We start from the raw sequence: 22,973 nt of genomic DNA, 5'->3' as shown, positions 1-22,973 counted from the left end.
GCAAATGTGCCCAATAATTGTATAGTGTGTACTTAGTTTAAGAGTTCATCGGTCCATAATGAATGTTTCCTGATTCTGTCCTGATGGCAAAGGCATTATATAAGGGAGTGGAGTATTCGCTGTGGTCCATATTTAGACTGCGTCCTCCACAGGTCCACAATACAGCTAAACTGCTCTACCGAACAGTGCTGAGATCATATCCTCACTGCGTTGACTACTGGACCTACAATGAATAATTCGACCACTTACTGATCGTATTCTTGACGCTGTACCATAGATGGCAATACCAATGCATATTTATGTAAGTACTGTTGTAAGTACTGTTTGCTGTACCCGAATCGGGCGCCCCTTTACCCGCAGCACTGTCACGACCAAGTGAAGATTTTCTGCTAAGCATTATGGACTCTCAACAAAAATGAACCGGGAAGCGGGTCAGGGGACCACCTTTGTGAGCAGCCCCGTCTACCCATAGCTCCCTTATGACTGATCACGATGAAACTAAGCCTTTAACCTGCCTGGGAAAATTACTTACACAGCGGTGAAAACCACATCGCAATTGGTACAGTGGTTTCGGAGTTCATCGCAATCAGACGTTCTCATAAGATGTTTTGAGGACTCCTTACCAGGTTTGCTCCAGACGATGTGCTATCTATATACTCTGTGTTGTAGAAGCTTATTGATCCTTTCCCACACTGGTACGGAGAGAGAGAGCTATCCCAGTGCCGAATGTCTCCGACCTCACACACAGCAAGACAATTGTACACAGCCTGTTTCAGGGCGAAACCAAGAGCAAAACCAGATTTTGGTTCTTTATTAATCATGTGACAGGATATGACATCACAGTGACAGGAAATTGTGTTGCTGGTTTAGATCCATTCTTAACTGTTGCTTGTGTGTTGTGGTCACATGATGACTACATGCATCTTTGGGCTTGTCCGTCTCACGCCAGCGTCTTCCATTGGATGTCACTGAAGAACGGATGGGACTTAATCCTTTGTACACCCCCAGGGCCAGAGCCAAGTCGTTGATCAGGATCATATCGCAGTAGCTGGAAGGAGGAGTGAGAGCAGTTATTGCACAGTAGTGCTCAGTGTCACTCTACATGATGGCGTTGCAGCTGTAACGGCGACCCATTGGATAGAAGTGATCTTCGTACAATGGCCTAGGAAATTCATGGCACGAAGGAGACGGTGTTAAAGCTACATGCAGCCATTATTACCCTGAATTCCCATAGGGGACATAAGGAAATACGCAGGTAGCCATGCTGACTGTGGCCAGAGGGAGGGGACACTGCGCTCGCCGACGGTATCTGGCTGTTGGGATCTCAGCGTCGGTCTCCTGACAGCCAGGATTATACATGGAGTCCTACCCCTCACGTACTATTGTTTTTGCAGGTAAAACCATTTTTATTTCTGACTCTGTGATTTGTGAGTCTTATATTGTTCCTGTTTACATGTAAGCACCTATACGGTAACATGCAAAAGCATACACTAAGCTGCTGACAGACCATGTAGACACAAGCTCTGACACTAGGGGCAATAGTGATAGATAAGGGATTTCTTGCTGCCATTGGAGAAATAGGGTGATACATCAAGTCACGTTTCCTGAGTGTGAGCCAGGGTTCTGTTGGTTGTTGGAGAGTCTAGAACGGTGAATTTCTTAGCAAATAGCCAAAGTCCCGGTGTTCCCTCACTCTCAGCACACGTTATACAGACAGTCCTGGTGTCCCCTCACTCTCAGCACACGTTATACAGACAGTTCTGGTGTCCCCTCACTCTCAGGACACGTTATACAGACAGTCCCAGTGTTCCCTCACTCTCAGGACACGTTATACAGACAGTCCCCGTGTCCCCTTACTCTCAGCACACGTTATACAGACAGTCTCGGTGTTCCCTCACTCTCAGGATACATGTAATACAGACAGTCCCGGTGTTCCCTCACTCTCAGCACACGTTATACAGACAGTCCCGGTGTCCCCTCACTCTCACCACATGTTATACAGACAGTCCTGGTGTCCCCTCACTCTCGGCACACGTGATACAGACAGTCCCGGTGTCCCCTCACTCTCAGGACACGTTATACAGACAGTCCCGGTGTCCCCTCACTCTCAGGACACGTTATACAGACAGTCCCGGTGTCCCCTCACTCTCAGGACACGTTATACAGACAGTCCCAGTGACCCCTCACTCTCAGGACACGTTATACAGACAGTCCCGGTGTCCCCTCACTCTCAGGACACGTGTAGTACAGACAGTCCTGGTGTCCCCTCACTCTCAGGACACGTGTAGTACAGACAGTACCGGTGTCCCCTCACTCTCAGGACACGTGTAGTACAGACAGTACCGGTGTCCCCTCACTCTCAGGACACATGTAATACAGACAGTCCCGGTGTCTCTTTACTCTTAGAACACATGTAATACAGACAGTCCCGGTGTCTCTTTACTCTTAGGACACGTTATACAGACAGTCCCGGTGTTCCCTCACTCTCAGGACACGTGTAATACAGACAGTCCCGATGTCCCCTCACTCTCAGGACATGTGTAATACAGACAGTCCCGATGTCCCCTCACTCTCAGGACACGTGTAATACAGACAGTCCCGATGTCCCCTCACTCTCAGGACACGTGTAATACAGACAGTCCCGATGTCCCCTCACTCTCAGGACCCGTGTAATACAGACAATCCCAGTGTCCCCTCACTCTCAGGACACATGTAATATACAAAGTCCCTGTGTCCCCTCACTCTCCGGACACGTGTAATATAGACAGTCCCGGTGTCTGCTCACTCTCAGGACACGTGTAATACAGACAGTCCCGGTGCCCCCTCACTCTCAGAACACATGTAATACAGACAGTCCCGATGCCCCCTAACTCTCAGGACACGTGTAATACAGACAGTCCCGGTGTCCCCTCACTCTCAGGACACGTGTAATACAGACAGTCCCGGTGTCCCCTCACTTTCAGGACACGTGTATTACAGACAGTCCCGGTGTCCCCTCACTCTCAGGACATGTGTAATACAGACAGTCCCGGTGTCCCCTCACTCTTGGGGCACGTGCAATACAGACAGTCCCGGTGTCCTCTCACTCTCAGGACACATGTAATACAGACAATCCCGGTGTCCCCTCACGCTCAGGACACATGTAATACAGACAGTCCCGTCCCCTCACTCTCAGGACACGTGTAATACAGACAGTCACGGTGTCACCTCACTCTTAGGACAAGTGTAATACAGAAAGTCCCGATGTCCGCTCACTCTCAGGACACATGTAATACAGACACTCCCGGTGTCCCCTCACTCTCAGGACACGTGTAGTACAGACAGTCCCGGTGTCCCCTCACTCTCAGAACACATGTAATACAGACAGTCCCGGTGCCCCCTCACTCTCAGAACACGTGCAGTACAGACAGTCCCGGTGTCCCCTCATTCTCAGGACACGTGTAATAAAGACAGTCCAGGTGTCCCCTCATTCTCAGGACATATGTAATACAGACAGTCCCGGTGTCCCCTCACTCTCAGGACACGTGTAGTACAGACAGTCCTGGTGTCACCTCACTCTCAGCGCACGTGTAATACAGACAGTCCCGGTGTCCCCTTACTCTCAGAACACGTGTAATACAGACAGTCCCGGTGTCCCCTCACTCTCAGCGCACGTGTAATACAGACAGTCCCGGTGTCCCCTCACTCTCAGTGCACGTGTAATACAGACAGTCCAGGTGTCCCCTCACTCAGGTCACACGTAATACAGACAGTCCTGGTGTCCCCTAACTCTCAGGACACATGTAATACAGACAGTCCCGGTGTCCCCTCACTCACAGGACACATGTAATACAGACAGTACCGATGTCCCCTCACTCTCAGAACACGTGTAGTACAGACAGTCCCGGTGTCCCCTCACTCTCAGGGCACATGTAATACAGACAGTCCCGGTGTCCCCTCGCTCTCAGGACACATGTAATACAGACAGTCCCGGTGTCCCCTCTCTCTCAGGACACATGTAATAAAGACAGTCCCGGTGTCCCTCTCAGGACACGTGTAATACAGACAGTCCCGGTGTCCCCTCACTCTCAGGACACATGTAATACAGACAGTCCCTGTGCCCCTCACTCTCAGGACACATGTAATACAGACAGTCCCGGTGTCCCCTCACTCTCAGGACACATGTAATACAGACAGTCCTGGTGTCCCCTCACTCTCAGGACACATGTAATACAGACAGTCCCGGTGTCCTCTCACTCTCAGGACACATGTAATACAGACAGTCCCAGTGTCCCCTCACTCTCAGGACACGTGTAATACAGACAGTCCCGGTGTCCCCTCACTCTCAGAACACATGTAATACAGACAGTCCCGATGCCCCCTCACTCTCAGGACACGTGTAATACAGACAGTCCCGGTGCCCCCTCACTCTCAGGACACGTGTAATACAGACAGTCCCGGTGTCCCCTCACTCTCAGGACACGTGTAATACAGACAGTCCCGGTGTCCCCTCACTCTCAGGACACGTGTATTACAGACAGTCCCGGTGTCCCCTCACTCTCAGGACACGTGTAATACAGACAGTCCCGGTGTCCCCTCACTCTTGGGGCACGTGCAATACAGACAGTCCCGGTGTCCTCTCACTCTCAGGACACATGTAATACAGACAGTCCCGGTGTCCCCTCACGCTCAGGACACATGTAATACAGACAGTCCCGTCCCCTCACTCTCAGGACACGTGTAATACAGACAGTCACGGTGTCCCCTCACTCTTAGGACAAGTGTAATACAGAAAGTCCCGATGTCCGCTCACTCTCAGGACACATGTAATACAGACACTCCCGGTGTCCCCTCACTCTCAGCGCACATGTAATACAGACAGTCCAGGTGTCCCCTCACTCTCAGGACACATGTAATACAGACAGTCCCGGTGCCCCCTCACTCTCAGAACACATGTAATACAGACAGTCCCGGTGCCCCCTCACTCTCAGAACACGTTATACAGACAGTCCCGGTGTCCCCTCACTCTCAGAACACGTGCAGTACAGACAGTCCCGGTGTCCCCTCATTCTCAGGACACGTGTAATAAAGACAGTCCAGGTGTCCCCTCATTCTCAGGACATATGTAATACAGACAGTCCCGGTGTCCCCTCACTCTCAGGACACATGTAGTACAGACAGTCCTGGTGTCACCTCACTCTCAGAACACGTGTAATACAGACAGTCCTGGTGTCCCCTCACTCTCAGCGCACGTGTAATACAGACAGTCCCGGTGTCCCCTCACTCTCAGTGCACGTGTAATACAGACAGTCCAGGTGTCCCCTCACTCAGGTCACACGTAATACAGACAGTCCTGGTGTCCCCTAACTCTCAGGACACATGTAATACAGACAGTCCCGGTGTCCCCTCACTCACAGGACATATGTAATACAGACAGTACCGATGTCCCCTCACTCTCAGAACACGTGTAGTACAGACAGTCCCGGTGTCCCCTCACTCTCAGGGCACATGTAATACAGACAGTCCCGGTGTCCCCTCGCTCTCAGGACACATGTAATACAGACAGTCCCGGTGTCCCCTCTCTCTCAGGACACATGTAATAAAGACAGTCCCGGTGTCCTCTCACTCTCAGGACACGTGTAATACAGACAGTCCCGGTGTCCCCTCACTCTCAGGACACATGTAATACAGACAGTCCCTGTGCCCCTCACTCTCAGGACACATGTAATACAGACAGTCCCGGTGTCCCCTCACTCTCAGGACACATGTAATACAGACAGTCCCGGTGTCCCCTCACTCTCAGGACACGTAATACAGACAGTCCTGGTGTCCCCTCACTTTCAACCAGAATAGCTTACCTCTGTCAGTAGAGAGACAGCAGCCGGACTGAGTTTTTCTGTGAATGGGATCTCCGTCTGAGCGCTGACTCCCGAGATTAGATTCTTGTAAAGAGACTACAGAGGCAGACAGTCAGAGACACCCCAGCAAGCAGCCAAACACAAACCATGTGACACCATGTCCTCACCTGTCCAGTCAGCATCTCATAGAGAAGAACTCCTAAGCTCCACCAATCACAGGCCTCGTTCACGGCACCCACTCCCAAGACCTCTGCAGGAGAGGGCGAGAGATTAGTCAGTATCCAAATACTGTCGTGGGTATCAGGACTCTGTGAAGTCCATGAGGAGGTCCTCACCTGGTGCGACATACAGTCGTTCTGCTGCCTCAGAACAGCATTCATGGTCAACTTCTCGCCACTGGCCAAAGTATGTCAGGCACACGTCACCTGCGGAGACAGAGGAGGGCATCTGGGAGGAATGGGTAGCATTGGTTTGGGGAAGGACTTGTACCATGCCTTCTACTCATCTGTGTATGCCAATATTGCCAAAGTGATATATATAAATGCAAAAGCCCTCACGGACTCATTACTAAGGCGTACATTCACTAAGCAGTGATAAGAGCGGAGAAGTGAGCCAGTGGAGAAGTTGCCCATGGCACCCAATAAGCACTGAAGTAACATCTGTAATTTGCATACTATAAAATGATACAGAGCTGCTGATTGGTTGATAGGGAAATTTCTCCACTGGCTCACTTCTCCACTCTTATCACTGCTTAGTAAATGTCCCCCTAATTCTCTTACTTCCCGATATGTTAGGAAGCTGAAATGTAACATAGGAAAACTACGTAATCAGAATTTTAATAAACCTCCCCTAAGGGAATGGAAAGGGGGTTGACATAATGACGTCATTACCGATGCGTGGCTTGTGTTGCGTGAACGATAACGCCCAAAGCGGACAATCCGATCAAAATTTGGATTGCACCTCCAGTGGGTAGAATTGAATAAACTACAAAAATGGTCCTGTCACTTTTTACCGTATCTGCTACGGGTGCTCCACGAACCACGGATTAATATTTACTTACATTAAGACGTCTCAGATTTACATCTCTGTAGATTTACCACATTTTTAACACTCATTTATATTTACAACCGTGACGATCAGAAACTCCCGTGCGCAGAACGGGTAGAACAGAACAGTGATGGTCAGAGAATAAACAAAAGTGGGAGGGTAGGATGAGACAGACAATTTGTAATAGACTTGTGTGTACATAAATCACCATACAGTGCATCCGGAAAGTATTCACAGCGCTTCACTTTTTCCACATTTTATTATGTTACAGCCTTATTCCAAAATGGTATAAACTATTTTTTATCCCTCCAAGTTCTACACACAGTACCCCATAATGAGACCGTGAAAAAAAGTTTTTTTGAGATTTTTGCTAATTTATTAAAAATAAAAAGCTAAGAAATCGCATGTACATAAGTATTCACAGCCTTTGCCATGAAGCTCAAAATTGAGATCTGGTGCATCATGTTTCTACTGATCATCTTTGAGATGTTCCTACAGCTTAATTGGAGTACACCTGTGGTAAATTCAGTTGATTGGACATGATTTCGAAAGGCACACACCTGTCTATATAAGGGGCCTAATTCAGATCTGTTCGCTCGCTAGCGTTTTTCGCTGCGCAGCGGTCAGGTAACTACTGTGCATGCGTATGCACCGCAATGCACAGGCGCGCCGTACGGTTACAAAGCGGATCGTAGTTGTGCACTGGTTTTAGCGAAAAGAACATTCGCACAGCCGTTTGCAAGGAGATTGACAGGAATAAGGCGTTTGTGGGTGGCACTGGCAACTGACCATTTTCTGGGAGTGGTTGCAAAAACGCAGGCGTGTCAAAGCATTTGCAGGGCGGGTGTCTGACGTCAATTCCGGGCTCGAATAGGCTGAAGTGATCGCAGCGGCTGAGTAAGGTCAGACCTACTCAGAAACTGCACAAGCTGTTTTTGTACAGGGCAGCTGCACACGCGTTCGCACACTTGCACAGCTAAAATACACTCCCCTATAGGCGGCGACTATCTGATCGCAGCGCTGCAAAAAAATAGCTAGCGAGGATCTGAATTAGGCCCAAGGTCCCACACTTGACAGTGCATGTCTGAGCACAAACCAAGCATGAAATCAAAGAGATTGTCTGTAGACCTCCGAGACAGGATTGTCTCGAGGCACAAATCTGGGGAAGGGTACAGAAAAATATCTGCTGCTTTGGTCCCAATGAGCACAGCGACCTCCATCATCCATAAATGGAAGAAGTTCGGAACCACCAGGACTCTTCCTAGAGCTGGCTGGCCGGATAAACTGAGTGATCGGGGGAGAAGGGCCCTAGTCAGGGAGGTGACCAAGAACCCAATGGTCACTCTGTCAGAGCTACAGTATTCCTCTGTGGAGAGAGGAGAACCTTCCAGAAGGACAACCATCTCTCCAGCAATCCACCAATCAGGCCTGTATGGTAAAGTGGCCAGACGGAAGCCACTCCTTAGTAAAAAGCACATGGCAGCCCGCCTGTTGTTTGCCAAAATGTACCTGAAGAACTCTCAGACCATGAGAAACAAAATTCTCTGGTCTGATGAGACAAAGATTGAACTCTTTGGCGTGAATGCCGGGCATCATGTTTGGAGGAAACCATGCACCACTCATCACCAGGCAATACCATCCCTACACTGAAGCACAGTGGTGACAGCATCATGCTGTGGGGATGTTTTTCAGCCGCAGGAACTGGGAGACTAGTCAGGTTATAGGGAAAGATGAATGCAGCAATGTACAGAGACATCGTGGATGAACACCTGCTCCAGAGCGCTCTTGACCTCAGACTGGGGTGATGGTTCATCTTTCAGCAGGACATCGACCCTAAGCACACAGCCAAGATATCAAAGGAGTGGCTTCAGGAAAACTCTGTGAATGTCCTTGAGTGGACCAGCCAGAGCCCAGACTCGAATCCGATTGAACATCTCTGGAGAGATCTGAAAATGGCTGTGCACCAACGCTTCCCATCCAACCTGATGGAGCTTGAGAGGTGCTGCAAAGAGGAATGGTCGAAACTGCCCAAAGATAGGTGTGCCAAGCTTGTGGCATCATATTCAAAAAGACTTGAGGCTGTAATTGCTGCCAAAGGTGCATCAACAAAGTATTGAGCAAAGGCTGTGAATACTTATGTACATGTGATTTCTTATTTTTTTATTTTTAATAAATTTGCAAACATCTCAAAAACACTTTTTTTCACATTGTCATTATGGGGTATTGTGGGTAGAATTTTGGAATAAGTCTGTAACATAACAAAATGTGGAAATAGTGAAGTGCTGTGAATAGTTTCCGGATGCACTGTAGCAACACTATAGTCAATGGAATTACATTAATACTATAAATATCACGGACAATTTGCATGAGGACATGGAGGTATATTAAGGCTGGGCAGGGCAGGTAACACCTCTCACCTTTCTCCCCCATCAGCAGATTGCGAGGATTGAGGTCTCTGCACAGAACCCCTTCCTGGTGAAGCGTATCCAATGCCAATATCAGCTGTGCACCCCAAAGTCTGACCTGGTACTCGGGTACTCCCTCTGCTGGATTATTGCTGTCTGGGCAACCAGACCGGCTCTGCTGGCTGATGATAGGTTTATGTGCTTGAGTTCTGTCCTGGTCGGAGTTCATGTTATGGGCTTCGGAGTCCCCAGAGCCAGAATAGGACAGGTCAGAGCTTGGTTGTGAGCTGACATTTGCCACATGCGATTGGTATTTCCCAAGATGCCCCCAGAGTCGTCCTCCTGCAGGATTGGGGGGAGAAAAAATGGTTGAGAAGACATGGGCAAAGGGATAATGGGAAAGGCAGAAGAATTAGGTAACTCGGGATGAAGGGAAGGACTTAGCTATTAGGGAAAATGGAAAGGCTCCAGGAATTAGGGACAATGAGAAGAGGTCTGTCATTAGGGTCACTGGGAAGGGCTCAGTCATTAGGGGTAACGTGAGGACTTCTACATTAGGGAGAAAAGGAGGGCTGAGTCATTAGGGAGAACGTGAGGACTTCTACATTAGGGAGAAAAGGAGGGCTCAGTCATTAGGGGTAACGTGAGGACTTCTACATTAGGGAGAAAAGGAGGGCTGAGTCATTAGGGAGAATGTGAGGACTTCTACATTAGGGAGAAAAGGAGGGCTGAGTCATTAGGGAGAATGTGAGGACTTCTACATTAGGGAGAAAAGGAGGGCTGAGTCATTAGGGAGAATGTGAGGACTTCTACATTAGGGAGAAAAGGAGGGCTCAGTCATTAGGGATAACGTGAGGACTTCTACATTAGGGAGAAAAGGAGGGCTCAGTCATTAGGGATAACAGGAACGGCTCAGTCACTATGGATAACAGGAGGTCTCAGTCATTACAGATAACAGGAACGTCTCAGTCACTATGGATAACAGGAGGGTCTCAGTCATTACAGATAACAGGAACGTCTCAGTCACTATGGATAACAGGAGGGCTCAGCCATTACAGATAACAGGAACGTCTCAGTCACTATGGATAACAGGAGGGCTCAGTCATTACAGATAACAGCAACGTCTCAGTCACTATGGATAACAGGAGGGCTCAGTCATTACAGATAACAGGAACGTCTCATTCACTATGGATACCAGGAGGGCTCAGTCATTACAGATAACAGCAACGTCTCAGTTACTATGGATAATAAGAGGGCTCAGTCATTACAGATAACAGGAACGTCTCAGTCACTATGGATAACAGGAGGGCTCAGTCATTACAGAGAACAGGAACGTCTCGGTCACTACAGATAACAGTAGGGCTCAGTCATTAGGGATAACGTGAGGACTTCTACATTAGGGAGAAAAGGAGGGCTGAGTCATTAGGGGTAACGTGAGGACTTTTACATTAGGGAGAAAAGGAGGGCTGAGTCATTAGGGAGAACGTGAGGACTTCTACATTAGGGAGAAAAGGAGGGCTCAGTCATTAGGGAGAACAGGAACGGCTCAGTCACTATGGATAACAGGAGGTCTCAGTCATTACAGATAACAGGAACGTCTCAGTCACTATGGATAACAGGAGGGCACAGTCATTACAGATAACAGGAACGTCTCAGTCACTATGGATAACAGGAGGTCTCAGTCATTACAGATAACAGGAACGTCTCAGTCACTATGGATAACAGGAGGGCTCAGTCACTATGGATAACAGGAGGGCTCAGTCATTACAGATAACAGAAACGTCTCAGTCACTATGGATAACAGGAGGGCTCAGTCATTACAGATAACAGGAACGTCTCGGTCACTACAGATAACAGGAGGGCTCAGTCAATATGGATAACAGGAAGTATCTGTCATTAGGGATAATGAGGTCTAGGCTAATAGGGAACATAAAAAGGCCTAAGGAATTCGGTATAACATGAGGGCTTCTACATTAGGGAGAACAGGAGGGAGGGCTCAGTCACTATGGATAACAGGAGGGCTCAGTCACTACAGATAACAGGAGGGCTCAGTCACTAGAGGAGGGCTCAGTCACTAAGGATAACAGGAGGGCTCGGTCATTAGGGATAATGAGGTCTAAGCTAATAGGGAACATAGAAAGGCCAAAGGAATTAGTGATAACGGGAAATGTTCCATCAGGGATAATTGGGCCCCAGAAGACAGCGACAACAAGAAGTGCATAGACATTAGCGATAATGGTAAAAAATTATCATTATGGGCCTGTCACACGCAAAAGTGTCTATTGGCGGTCGCCTGCCTGCGAGTTTATGCAAATGAAGCTACACATTCCTTCCCTTGTGTACATCCATTCCATCGTACAAGCAAGGACTGAGACGCCCACTTTCACCGTCTGTACACACTGTAATGGCGACTGGTGCATCCTTATACGCCACCATACGCCACCATACGTCGCATCATTGGACCCTGTACTTGCCATCATTGGACCTTGTACCATCTGACCCAACTGCAACAGCGCCTTTGTGCGTGCACTCTGTGACGCATGCACTTTAAGAGTCTCCAAAAATGTTCACGCATCTGCAGTTGCTAAAAATAGCTCAACTACGGGAACATCGGACTCGGGCTTTGGTATAATGGGAAGAGTGACTGACCTGGAATGTGCTGCAGCTGCAGGTAAAGAGAATCTTCGCTCACATAAAACCTTTGCAGCTGGACCATGTAGGGGACACATTGAGGAATAACTGTGACTGCTCCATGACCAGAACGCCCGGACTTCATGAGAGACTGGGGGAAATCGCAGAGATAAAACCTGAACAGAGGAACCATCAGCAGTGTCCACTGGAAACACTAAGGTTACAGGAGTGAAAGTGGATGAATGGGGAATCTCTGCATAATAGGAACATGCCTCATCTATGGAGTGTCACCTACAGCAATGTGGTACAAGGCAGGGCCGGATCTAGGGGGGGCGAAGGGGGCGATCGCCCCCCCTAACACAGTCATAGCCATGCCCACTTTTGAGCAGAAGAGAGCTCTCTGGGGAGAGCCTGAGGCAGAACGATGTGCTGCAGCTTATACCACAGCAGCACAGAGGAGCAAGGAGAGCAAGGGTTACAGAGCATTTGCCCCTCACTTGCTCTTGCTGGTGTGTGGGTACTAGGGCTAATAAATACAATTACCCCATAGCACAGTCACATGTACATAGAACAATCACAAAGCTCTATCTCCGTCTCACTCAAAAAGTTCAGTCAGAATTGAGAGAGGAGGAGTTAGGATTGCAGATGGGAGGAGTTGGGACTGTAGAGGGAGGAGTCAATATTAAACAGTAAACCGCCCCCCCTAAAGAAAAGTCTAGATCCATCCCTGGTACAAGGGCACGTCTACTAGTACCGTTCTGTGTTTATTAAATCATTCAGCCCAGCAGAATAGGGGAGTGCTTGGGGGGACAGAGCTGAGGATCACTGTCATTATAGAGATTTGTTACCTTAAGGATGAATGTTGTTGCTGAGGACGGGTCATGGACTAGCTGCACCTAAACCCAGAGAGAGAAAAGACTTCTCATATATCAAATATAAGACACAAAACATCTCCTTTCTACGACGATGTATTATAATGAACCATTATTGTAAGTGCGGCACGGCTAAATGATGACACGCAAATACCAGTCACATAAAATGTTGATGTGTAACAATGGCTGTGTGTATCGATTCATGTGTTTTGAGGGGTGGATCGTAACCCTGAATTCTGCATCTACACAAGACGAGGTTCAGGTTCCAGTTGACAATGGGCCTGAGTTATAGGATCACTGTTTTGCAATGTTTGCGCCGTATCTCAATGTTTTTGATCTGCGCATGCGTAGTGGGCACACTGCGCCTGTACAGATCCTGATCTGCCATCTTTTGCGCAGTTCCCGACAGCCGCAACATAATTGTGCCCGTTTAAGGGGTGGTGACGGGGTCGTTTTATAAAATGGGGGCGTACTGTCCCTGTTTTGTAAGTGTGGCCCGACAAGGGCCTGCGTCTTCCGATGCAGATTTCCTGTCCCCTGCTGAGAAGTTCCGTCACCCTTTCTGATCTTAGACTTACCCAGATGGGTGATAGCTGCAAGCAACACGATGGTGACCCAATACTGCATCTAAGGATCCAGCACTCGGACCTGCGATGCTTTGCAGGAGAGGCTGCTACAGCCATTGCATCTGCTACAGCTTACCGTGATACTGTGGATCAGGCCCAATGATTGGCGCATATTTCCTCTAGTTGCAGTTATATGTTAAATCTGAGATAGGACACGTCTTAAAATGGGTGTAACAAGGACATGTTGACTTACTCACATGCAAACAGGCATGTAAATCAACTTAGTGCCATGGGGGGTCATTCCGAGTTGATCGCTCGCTAGCTGTTTTTAGCAGCTGTGCAAACGCTATGCCGCCACCCTCTGGGAGTGTATTTTAGCTTAGCAGAAGTGCGAACGAAAGGATCGCACAGCGGCTACAAAATAATTTTGTGCAGTTTCAGAGTAGCTTCAGACCTACTCAGCGCTTGTGATGACTTCAGACTGTTCAGTTCCTGTTTTGACGTCACGAACACGCCCTGCGTTCGCCCAGCCACGCCTGCGTTTTTCCTGGCACGCCTGCGTTTTTTCGAGCACCCCCTGAAAACGGCTAGTTGACACCCAGAAACGTCCTCTTCCTGTCAATCACTCTGCGGCCACCAGTGCGACTGAAAAGCTTCGCTAGACCTTGTGTAAAAATACATCGGCCGTTGTGAAAGTACGTCGCGCGTGCGCATTGCGCCGCATGCACAGAAGTGCCGTTTTTTTTGCATCATTGCTGCACTGCGATCATTTTCTGCTAGCGATCAACTCGGAATGACCACCCATGTACACTGGCTAATGTGATATAAGCATGTGCTCGGACACACAACACACATGCAGAATTACCTTATCAATGATCTCTAGCACCCGGCAACGCTTCAAGTTTTCCACTGCACCATTTAAGACTCGGATTGGCCGAAATCTGAGGCTGCTATAACCCTGGAACTCCGAGACAAATCAGAGATTACAGAAAGTATAGAGCAAGTCAACATACAATAAAACTATTCATGTATTATAATCCGATGGATCCGTAAATTGCCGCATGTCACCAACTACCGCACCGATCAGTGCAGGGCAGAAATTTGAGGAACGGACTTGTTGGACAGGTGGCATTCTGTGGCTGTGCCACGCTGTACGTCACTGGGCTCCTTAGTGTGACTCGTCCTACTGCTACAGCGCATCTATAGAGAACGCGTGGCGGTATGCTGGGGGGCTGGCTAAAATGGGCAAACACGCTAATTAGATCGACTGTCTACATACTTTTGCCCGTGTAGTGTATAATCTAAACACAGTATTGACTTCTTTATAGTATCATATATTGATTTCACCCCCTAACATTTCATAAAATACTTTTGCCCCCCCCCCCCCACCCACAGCTTTGAGGTCTTGAGTTCGATTCCCACCAAGGCCCTATTTGAATTTGCTTGTTCTCCCTGTGTTTGCGTGTTTTCTCCAGTTACTCCAGTTTCATCGTACAATCCAACAACTTACTGGTAGAGTAGTCGGCATCGGAGAAAAATTAACCCTAGTGTGTTCCTGAGATAGGGAATATAGGTCCTAGTTCAGACCTCTGCAGGTCTGCAAAGGTCTGCGCTCGGATAGTCGCCGCCCAGACAGAGTGAAAATCCGCCCCGTACAAGACTGCGGACGCCGTGCGAAAAGCTTTGCAAACGCCGGTCAGCTGCAAATCCGTTCACAACTCCCTCACCATCGAATGATTGTTCCAGTCTGTGCGTAGCCCAGGACTTACTCCTACAGTGCGATACAAACAGGCTGATCGGGCCGCAGCCGACATCACACACCCGCCCTGAAAACGCTTGGGAACGCCTGCGTTTTTCCTGACACTCCCAGAAAACGGTCAGTTGCCACCCACTAACGTCCTCTTCCTGTCAATCAGCCTGCACACGCCTAGCATTCAAAAAAGATGCTGATTTATTTTGCAGTTTGGCCTCGTGCCTGCGCACTACGATCCAGATACATGTGCAGTCGCTCGATAATCAGACGCCTTGTGAATTTGCACAACATCGATCAGGTCCGAATTAGGCCCCTAGATTGTAAGCTCCGCTGGGGCAGGTACAGCCCTAGCGGAACTGTTGATAAATAATTGTAAGCATAATTCACGAGCATATTGTTCCTCTTTATTCCATTGTGAACGATCAGCTTAATGAATATCACGATACGTATACAGAACATGGGAAAGAATTCAGAGCGGTGATCTGCAGCGAGTCGTGTTTGAAGGTGGCGGTTTAGCTTTTGATAAACTGCGCGGCTGCCGCAGCTTAAGAACATGATCATCCCCAAACTTTCCCCTCTCGCTGTCTCGGAGAGGAGTAAGGGAAAGCTCAGAGTAAGGAGGCTGGTGCGCTTACCTCCGCTGCGCCCGACACGTATCCCGCAGGCCTCTGTAGGTGACAGTTGAAGATTTCTTCAGCACGTTTTAAGTATTGCGAGATCTTACGTTTCACAGCATCGCGCCTTTCTCTGCTTGGGTCAACTAGAGTAAGAAACAAGATTGAGAATGACGAAGATGGGGCAACAGCGTGCAAGGGTGTAAAGACAGAGAAGAGGAAGACGTAACGGCTGAAGGAAACACAAAGAGGAGAGTGTAAAACATAAGGTACAGAGAAAAGAAGAGGGAAAGACAGTAGAGGACAAGAATACTCTGATTTACAATATCACATTGCCTAGGTCTGAGGTCAGATATCTGTGTCATTATTGAGGCACAATACAATAACATGAGTATGGATGATCTGACCTGTCACCCCATTCAGCAGCAGCTCCACCCCATGCTTATAGTGACTGAACGCCGCCTCATATTCCTCGTTGGCATCTCGCTCCTGGGCCACGTGCAGTTGTTTGGCCGCATCCACCAGATAATCACGTTTGGAGCTGATCTTAGAACTTGGTGTTTGCTCAATTACTCCGGAGAACCCAACTCGATATTGACAAGATGGATCCTTCTCACTGCTCATTGCCCCCCTGGAATGTGACCAATGGGAGGAGAGCACAAGTATCCTGGGAGTAAGAGAGACAAGGGAGAATTAAGAGAGATTAATACAGTCAAAATTCATATAGAAAGAGATACAAAGTAAAGTGTTTAATTGGCAACATATATAATCCAGTGTGTTATATATAAATAGAGGTATGGCCCAGTGTATTATACATAACTACAGATATGGCCCAGTGTATTATACATAACTACAGGTATGGCCCAGTGTATTATACATAACTACAGATATGGCCCAGTGTATTATACATAACTACAGGTATGGCCCAGTGTATTATACATAACTACAGGTATGGCCCAGTGTATTCTACATAACTACAGATATGGCCCAGTGTATTATACATAACTACAGACATGGCCCAGTGTATTATACATAACTACTGGTATGGCCCAGAGTATTATACATAACTACAGGTATGGCCCAGTGTATTATACATAACTACAGGTATGGCCCAGTGTATTATACATAACTACAGATATGGCCCAGTGTATTATACATAACTACAGGTATGGCCCAGTGTATTATACATAACTACAGGTATGGCCCAGTGTATTCTACATAACTACAGATATGGCCCAGTGTATTATACATAACTACAGACATGGCCCAGTGTATTATACATAACTACTGGTATGGCCCAGAGTATTATACATAACTACAGGTATGGCCCAGTGTATTATACATAACTACAGGTATGGCCCAGTGTATTATACATAACTACAGGTATGGCCCAGTGTATTATACATAACTACAGGTATGGCCCAGTGTATTCCACATAACTACAGATATGGCCCAGTGTATTATACATAACTACAGGTATGGTCCAGTGTATTATACATAACTACAGGTATGGCCCAGTGTATTATACATAACTACATGTATGGCCCAGTATATTATACATAACTACAGATATGGCTCTGTGTATTATACATAACTACAGGTATGGCCCAGTGTATTCCACATAACTACAGATATGGCCCAGTGTATTATACATAAATACAGGTATGGCCCAGTGTATTATACATAACTACAGGTATGGCCCAGTGTATTATACATAACTACAGGTATGGCCCAGTGTATTATACATAACTACAGATATGGCCCAGTGTATTATACATAACTACAGGTATGGCCCAGTGTATTATACATAACTACAGGTATGGCCCAGTGTATTCTACATAACTACAGATATGGCCCAGTGTATTATACATAACTACAGACATGGCCCAGTGTATTATACATAACTACTGGTATGGCCCAGAGTATTATACATAACTACAGGTATGGCCCAGTGTATTATACATAACTACAGGTATGGCCCAGTGTATTATACATAACTACAGGTATGGCCCAGTGTATTATACATAACTACAGATATGGCCCAGTGTATTATACATAACTACAGGTATGGCCCAGTGTATTATACATAACTACAGGTATGGCCCAGTGTATTCTACATAACTACAGATATGGCCCAGTGTATTATACATAACTACAGACATGGCCCAGTGTATTATACATAACTACTGGTATGGCCCAGAGTATTATACATAACTACAGGTATGGCCCAGTGTATTATACATAACTACAGGTATGGCCCAGTGTATTATACATAACTACAGGTATGGCCCAGTGTATTATACATAACTACAGGTATGGCCCAGTGTATTCCACATAACTACAGATATGGCCCAGTGTATTATACATAACTACAGGTATGGTCCAGTGTATTATACATAACTACAGGTATGGCCCAGTGTATTATACATAACTACATGTATGGCCCAGTATATTGTACATAACTACAGATATGGCTCTGTGTATTATACATAACTACAGGTATGGCCCAGTGTATTCCACATAACTACAGATATGGCCCAGTGTATTATACATAAATACAGGTATGGCCCAGTGTATTATACATAACTACAGGTATGGCCCAGTGTATTATACATAACTACAGATATGGCTCTGTGTATTATACACAACTACAGGTATGGCCTAGTGTATTATACATAACTACAGGTATGGCCCAGTGTATTATACATAACTACAGATATGGCCCAGTGTATTATACACAACTACAGGTATGGCCCAGTGTATTATACATAACTACAGGTATGGCTCTGAGTATTATACATAACTACAGATATGTCTCTGAGTATTATACATAACTACAGATATGGCTCTGTGTATTATACATAACTACAGGTATGGTCCAGTGTATTATACATAACTACAGGTATGGCCCAGTGTATTATACATAACTACAGGTATGGTCCAGTGTATTATACATAACTACAGATATTGCTCTGTGTATTATACATAACTACAGGTATGGCTCAGTGTATTATACATAACTACAGATATGGCTCCGTGTATTTTACATAACTACAGGTATGGCCCAGTGTATTATACATAACTACAGGTATGGCCCAGTGTATTATACATAACTACAGATATGGCTTTGTGTATTATACATAACTACAGGTATGGCCCAGTGTATTATACATAACTACAGATATGGCTTTGTGTATTATACATAACTACAGTTATGGTCCAGTGTATTATACATAACTACAGGTATGTATAATACTCAGAGCCATAACTACAGGTATGGCCCAGTGTATTATACATAACTACAGATATGGCCCAGTGTATTATACATAACTACAGGTATGGCCCAGTGTATTATACATAACTACATATATGGCTTTGTGTATTATACATAACTACAGGTATGGCTCAGTGTATTATACATAACTACAGGTATGGCCCAGTGTATTATACATAACTACAGATATGGCCCAGTGTATTATACATAACTACATGTATGGCCCAGTGTATTATACATAACTACAGGTATGGCTTTGTGTATTATACATAACTACAGGTATGGCCCAGTGTATTATACATAACTACAGACATGGCTCAGTGTATTATACATAACTACATGTATGGCCCAGTGTATTATACATAACTACAGATATGGCCCAGTGTATTATACATAACTACAGATATGGCCCAGTGTATTATACATAACTACAGATATGGCCCAGTGTATTATACATAACTACAGTTATGGCCCAGTGTATTATACATAACTACAGGTATGGCTCAGTGTATTATACATAACTACAGGTATGGCTCAGTGTATTATACACAACTACAGATATGGCTCTTTGTATTATACACAACTACAGGTATGACTCGTTGTATTATACACAACTACAGGTATGGCCCAGTGTATTATACATAACTACAGGTATGGCCCAGTGTATTATACATAACTACAGGTATGGCTCAGTGTATTGTACATAACTACAGATATGGCTCTGAGTATTATACATAACTACAGATATGGCTCTGTGTATTATACATAACTACAGGTATGGCCCAGTGTATTATACATAACTACAGGTATGGCTCTGTGTATTATACATAACTACAGATATGGCTCTGTGTATTATACATAACTACAGATAAGGCTCTGTGTATTATACATAACTACAGATATGGCTGTGTATTATACACAACTACAGGTATGGCACAGTGTATTATACATAACTACAGGTATGGTCCAGTGTATTATACATAACTACAGGTATGGCCCAGTGTATTATACATAACTACAGATATGGCTTTGTGTATTATACATAACTACAGTTATGGCCCATGGTATTATACATAACTACAGGTATGGCTCTGAGTATTATACATAACTACAGATATGTCTCTGAGTATTATACATAACCACAGATATGGCTCTGTGTATTATACATAACTACAGGTATGGTCCAGTGTATTATACATAACTACAGGTATGGCCCAGTGTATTATACATAACTACAGGTATGGTCCAGTGTATTATACATAACTACAGATATTGCTCTGTGTATTATACATAACTACAGGTATGGCTCAATGTATTATACATAACTACAGATATGGCTCTGTGTATTTTACATAACTACAGGTATGGCCCAGTGTATTATACATAACTACAGGTATGGCCCAGTGTATTATACATAACGACAGATATGGCTCTGTGTATTATACACAACTACAGGTATGGCCTAGTGTATTATACATAACTACAGGTATGGCCCAGTGTATTATACATAACTACAGATATGGCCCAGTGTATTATACACAACTACAGGTATGGCCCAGTGTATTATACATAACTACAGGTATGGCTCTGAGTATTATACATAACTACAGATATGTCTCTGAGTATTATACATAACTACAGATATGGCTCTGTGTATTATACATAACTACAGGTATGGTCCAGTGTATTATACATAACTACAGGTATGGCCCAGTGTATTATACATAACTACAGGTATGGTCCAGTGTATTATACATAACTACAGATATTGCTCTGTGTATTATACATAACTACAGGTATGGCTCAGTGTATTATACATAACTACAGATATGGCTCTGTGTATTTTACATAACTACAGGTATGGCCCAGTGTATTATACATAACTACAGGTATGGCCCAGTGTATTATACATAACTACAGATATGGCTTTGTGTATTATACATAACTACAGGTATGGCTTTGTGTATTATACATAACTACAGATATGGCTTTGTGTATTATACATAACTACAGTTATGGCCCAGTGTATTATACATAACTACAGGTATGTATAGTACTCAGAGCCATAACTACAGGTATGGCCCAGTGTATTATACATAACTACAGATATGGCCCAGTGTATTATACATAACTACAGGTATGGCCCAGTGTATTATACATAACTACATATATGGCTTTGTGTATTATACATAACTACAGGTATGGCTCAGTGTATTATACATAACTACAGGTATGGCTTTGTGTATTATACATAACTACAGGTATGGCTCAGTGTATTATACATAACTACAGGTATGGCCCAGTGTATTATACATAACTACAGGTATGGCCCAGTGTATTATACATAACTACAGACATGGCTCAGTGTATCATACATATCTGTAGTTATGTATTTCCAGCAGGACTTGGCACCTGCCCACACTGCCAAAAGTACCAAAACCTGGTTCAATGACCGTGGGATTACTGTGCTGGATTGGCCAGCAAACTCGCCTGACCTGAACCTCAGAGAATCTATGGGGCATTGCCAGGAGAAAGATGAGAGACATGAGACGGAACAATGCTGAAGAGCTGAAGGCCGCTATTGAAGCATCCTAGTCTTCCATAACACCTCAGCAGTGCCACAGGCTGATAGAATCCATGCCACGCCGCATTGAGTCAGTAATTCATGCAAGAGGGGCCCAAACCCAGTGCTGAGTACATATGCGTGATTATACTTTTCAGAGGCCCGCCACTTCTGTATTTAAAATCCTTTTTTATTGATTTTATGTATTATTCTAATTTTCTGAGATTTTGGATTTGGGGCTTTCTTAAGATGTAACCCACAATCCTCAAAATTATAACAAATAAAGGCTTGAAATTTCTCACTCTGCATGTAATGAGTCTATATATCAATTTCACCTTTTAAGTTGAATTACTGAAATAAATTAACTTTTGCACGATATTCTAATTTTCGGAGTTTCACCTGCATGGCTCTCTGTTTATTAAGGCCCTCATTCAGCTTCAGTTGCAGTTTTTTGCGAAAATGTCATTGTAATTGTGGATGCTCCCCTAGCTCTGCCAGTTTTCGGGTCACAGCGGCCCATGTTGTCACGTGGCCGCCGTATAGCTGCCTCCATTTCCCACGCCACGCCCAATGACACGTAACCGCCCCCCGCAATGCTGTGTCACCTCCCCTCGAATGCCTCTACCTATCAATTAGGCAGAGGCGTTTACATAACTGAGATGCGATCGCTTCTCCCCGCACACGCACAACGGGTCCTGCGCATGCACACTGCTAGGAAAAGCGGGGAGATGCAATCCCATATATAGATATAGCTGCAGATATTATACATAGCTGCAGATATGGCTGTTCTATACATACTGTAGCTGCAGATGTCATCTGTGTATTATACATAGCTGCAGATATGGCTTTTTTATTATAGATTACTATACATTTTATATATATATATATATATATATATATACATACACACACACATACAGTATACATACACACTATATATATATATATATATATATATAATCTCTCTCCATACATATAACCATGCAGTACACACACACACACACACACACACACACACACACACACACACACACACACACACACACTGCTGAGCACATGCATCACCCTCTCTATATATAGGTATATACACTCCCATGTGTGCAGCAGTGCCTGTCCCCTCTCCGGCTACATCCTGTATGTGCATGTATGATATGTACTATGTAGTGGCATCCTCTTCTCCTCTTACCTTCAGGAGCTGGTGCACTTTCCAGCAGTCGCCCCACCCTGTAATCTGCCCTCAGTCTGCTCCGTGCCCCTCTATACTCTCCTGTCCCTGTTATTCAGCTGCATGATGTCAGATACCAACTGTAACCACCATCAGCCAATCACTGACCTGCTGCCTGACTCATCCACTCACTGACAACAGGTCCTGGGTGGGGGGAATCACAGTCACCTCCCTGCGTAATATCCA

General features: G+C 45.6%; 1 protein-coding gene across 3 annotated transcripts in view; it reads right to left on the bottom strand.

Moving 5' to 3' along the window:
* Window positions 1-783: 783 nt before the first annotated feature.
* The window catches only part of RPS6KL1 (ribosomal protein S6 kinase like 1), a 34,103-nt gene continuing 11,913 nt past the window's right edge, over window positions 784-22,973 (bottom strand). The window contains exons 1-11 of one of the 3 annotated variants that reach the window (XM_063948294.1): window positions 22,749-22,870; window positions 16,133-16,392; window positions 15,747-15,871; window positions 14,224-14,322; window positions 12,769-12,816; window positions 11,939-12,071; window positions 9,302-9,631; window positions 6,173-6,262; window positions 6,005-6,087; window positions 5,838-5,933; window positions 784-1,048 (exon numbers count right to left, since the gene is read on the bottom strand). In XM_063948294.1, coding sequence (XP_063804364.1) covers window positions 941-1,048; window positions 5,838-5,933; window positions 6,005-6,087; window positions 6,173-6,262; window positions 9,302-9,631; window positions 11,939-12,071; window positions 12,769-12,816; window positions 14,224-14,322; window positions 15,747-15,871; window positions 16,133-16,349 — 1,329 coding nt within the window. In that variant the 5' untranslated portion in view covers window positions 16,350-16,392; window positions 22,749-22,870 and the 3' untranslated portion in view covers window positions 784-940. Of the gene's footprint in view, window positions 1,049-5,837; window positions 5,934-6,004; window positions 6,088-6,172; window positions 6,263-9,301; window positions 9,632-11,938; window positions 12,072-12,768; window positions 12,817-14,223; window positions 14,323-15,746; window positions 15,872-16,132; window positions 16,393-22,748; window positions 22,871-22,973 lie in introns of those variants that run through there. The other 2 variants (XM_063948292.1, XM_063948293.1) reach the window with 2 other exon arrangements.

The sequence above is a fragment of the Pseudophryne corroboree genome, chromosome 12 (assembly GCF_028390025.1).
Source record: "Pseudophryne corroboree isolate aPseCor3 chromosome 12, aPseCor3.hap2, whole genome shotgun sequence".
In the NCBI taxonomy this organism is placed as follows: domain Eukaryota; kingdom Metazoa; phylum Chordata; class Amphibia; order Anura; family Myobatrachidae; genus Pseudophryne; species Pseudophryne corroboree.
Note: the sequence above shows the minus strand (reverse complement) of the source record. Positions and strands in the feature narration are given on the sequence as shown.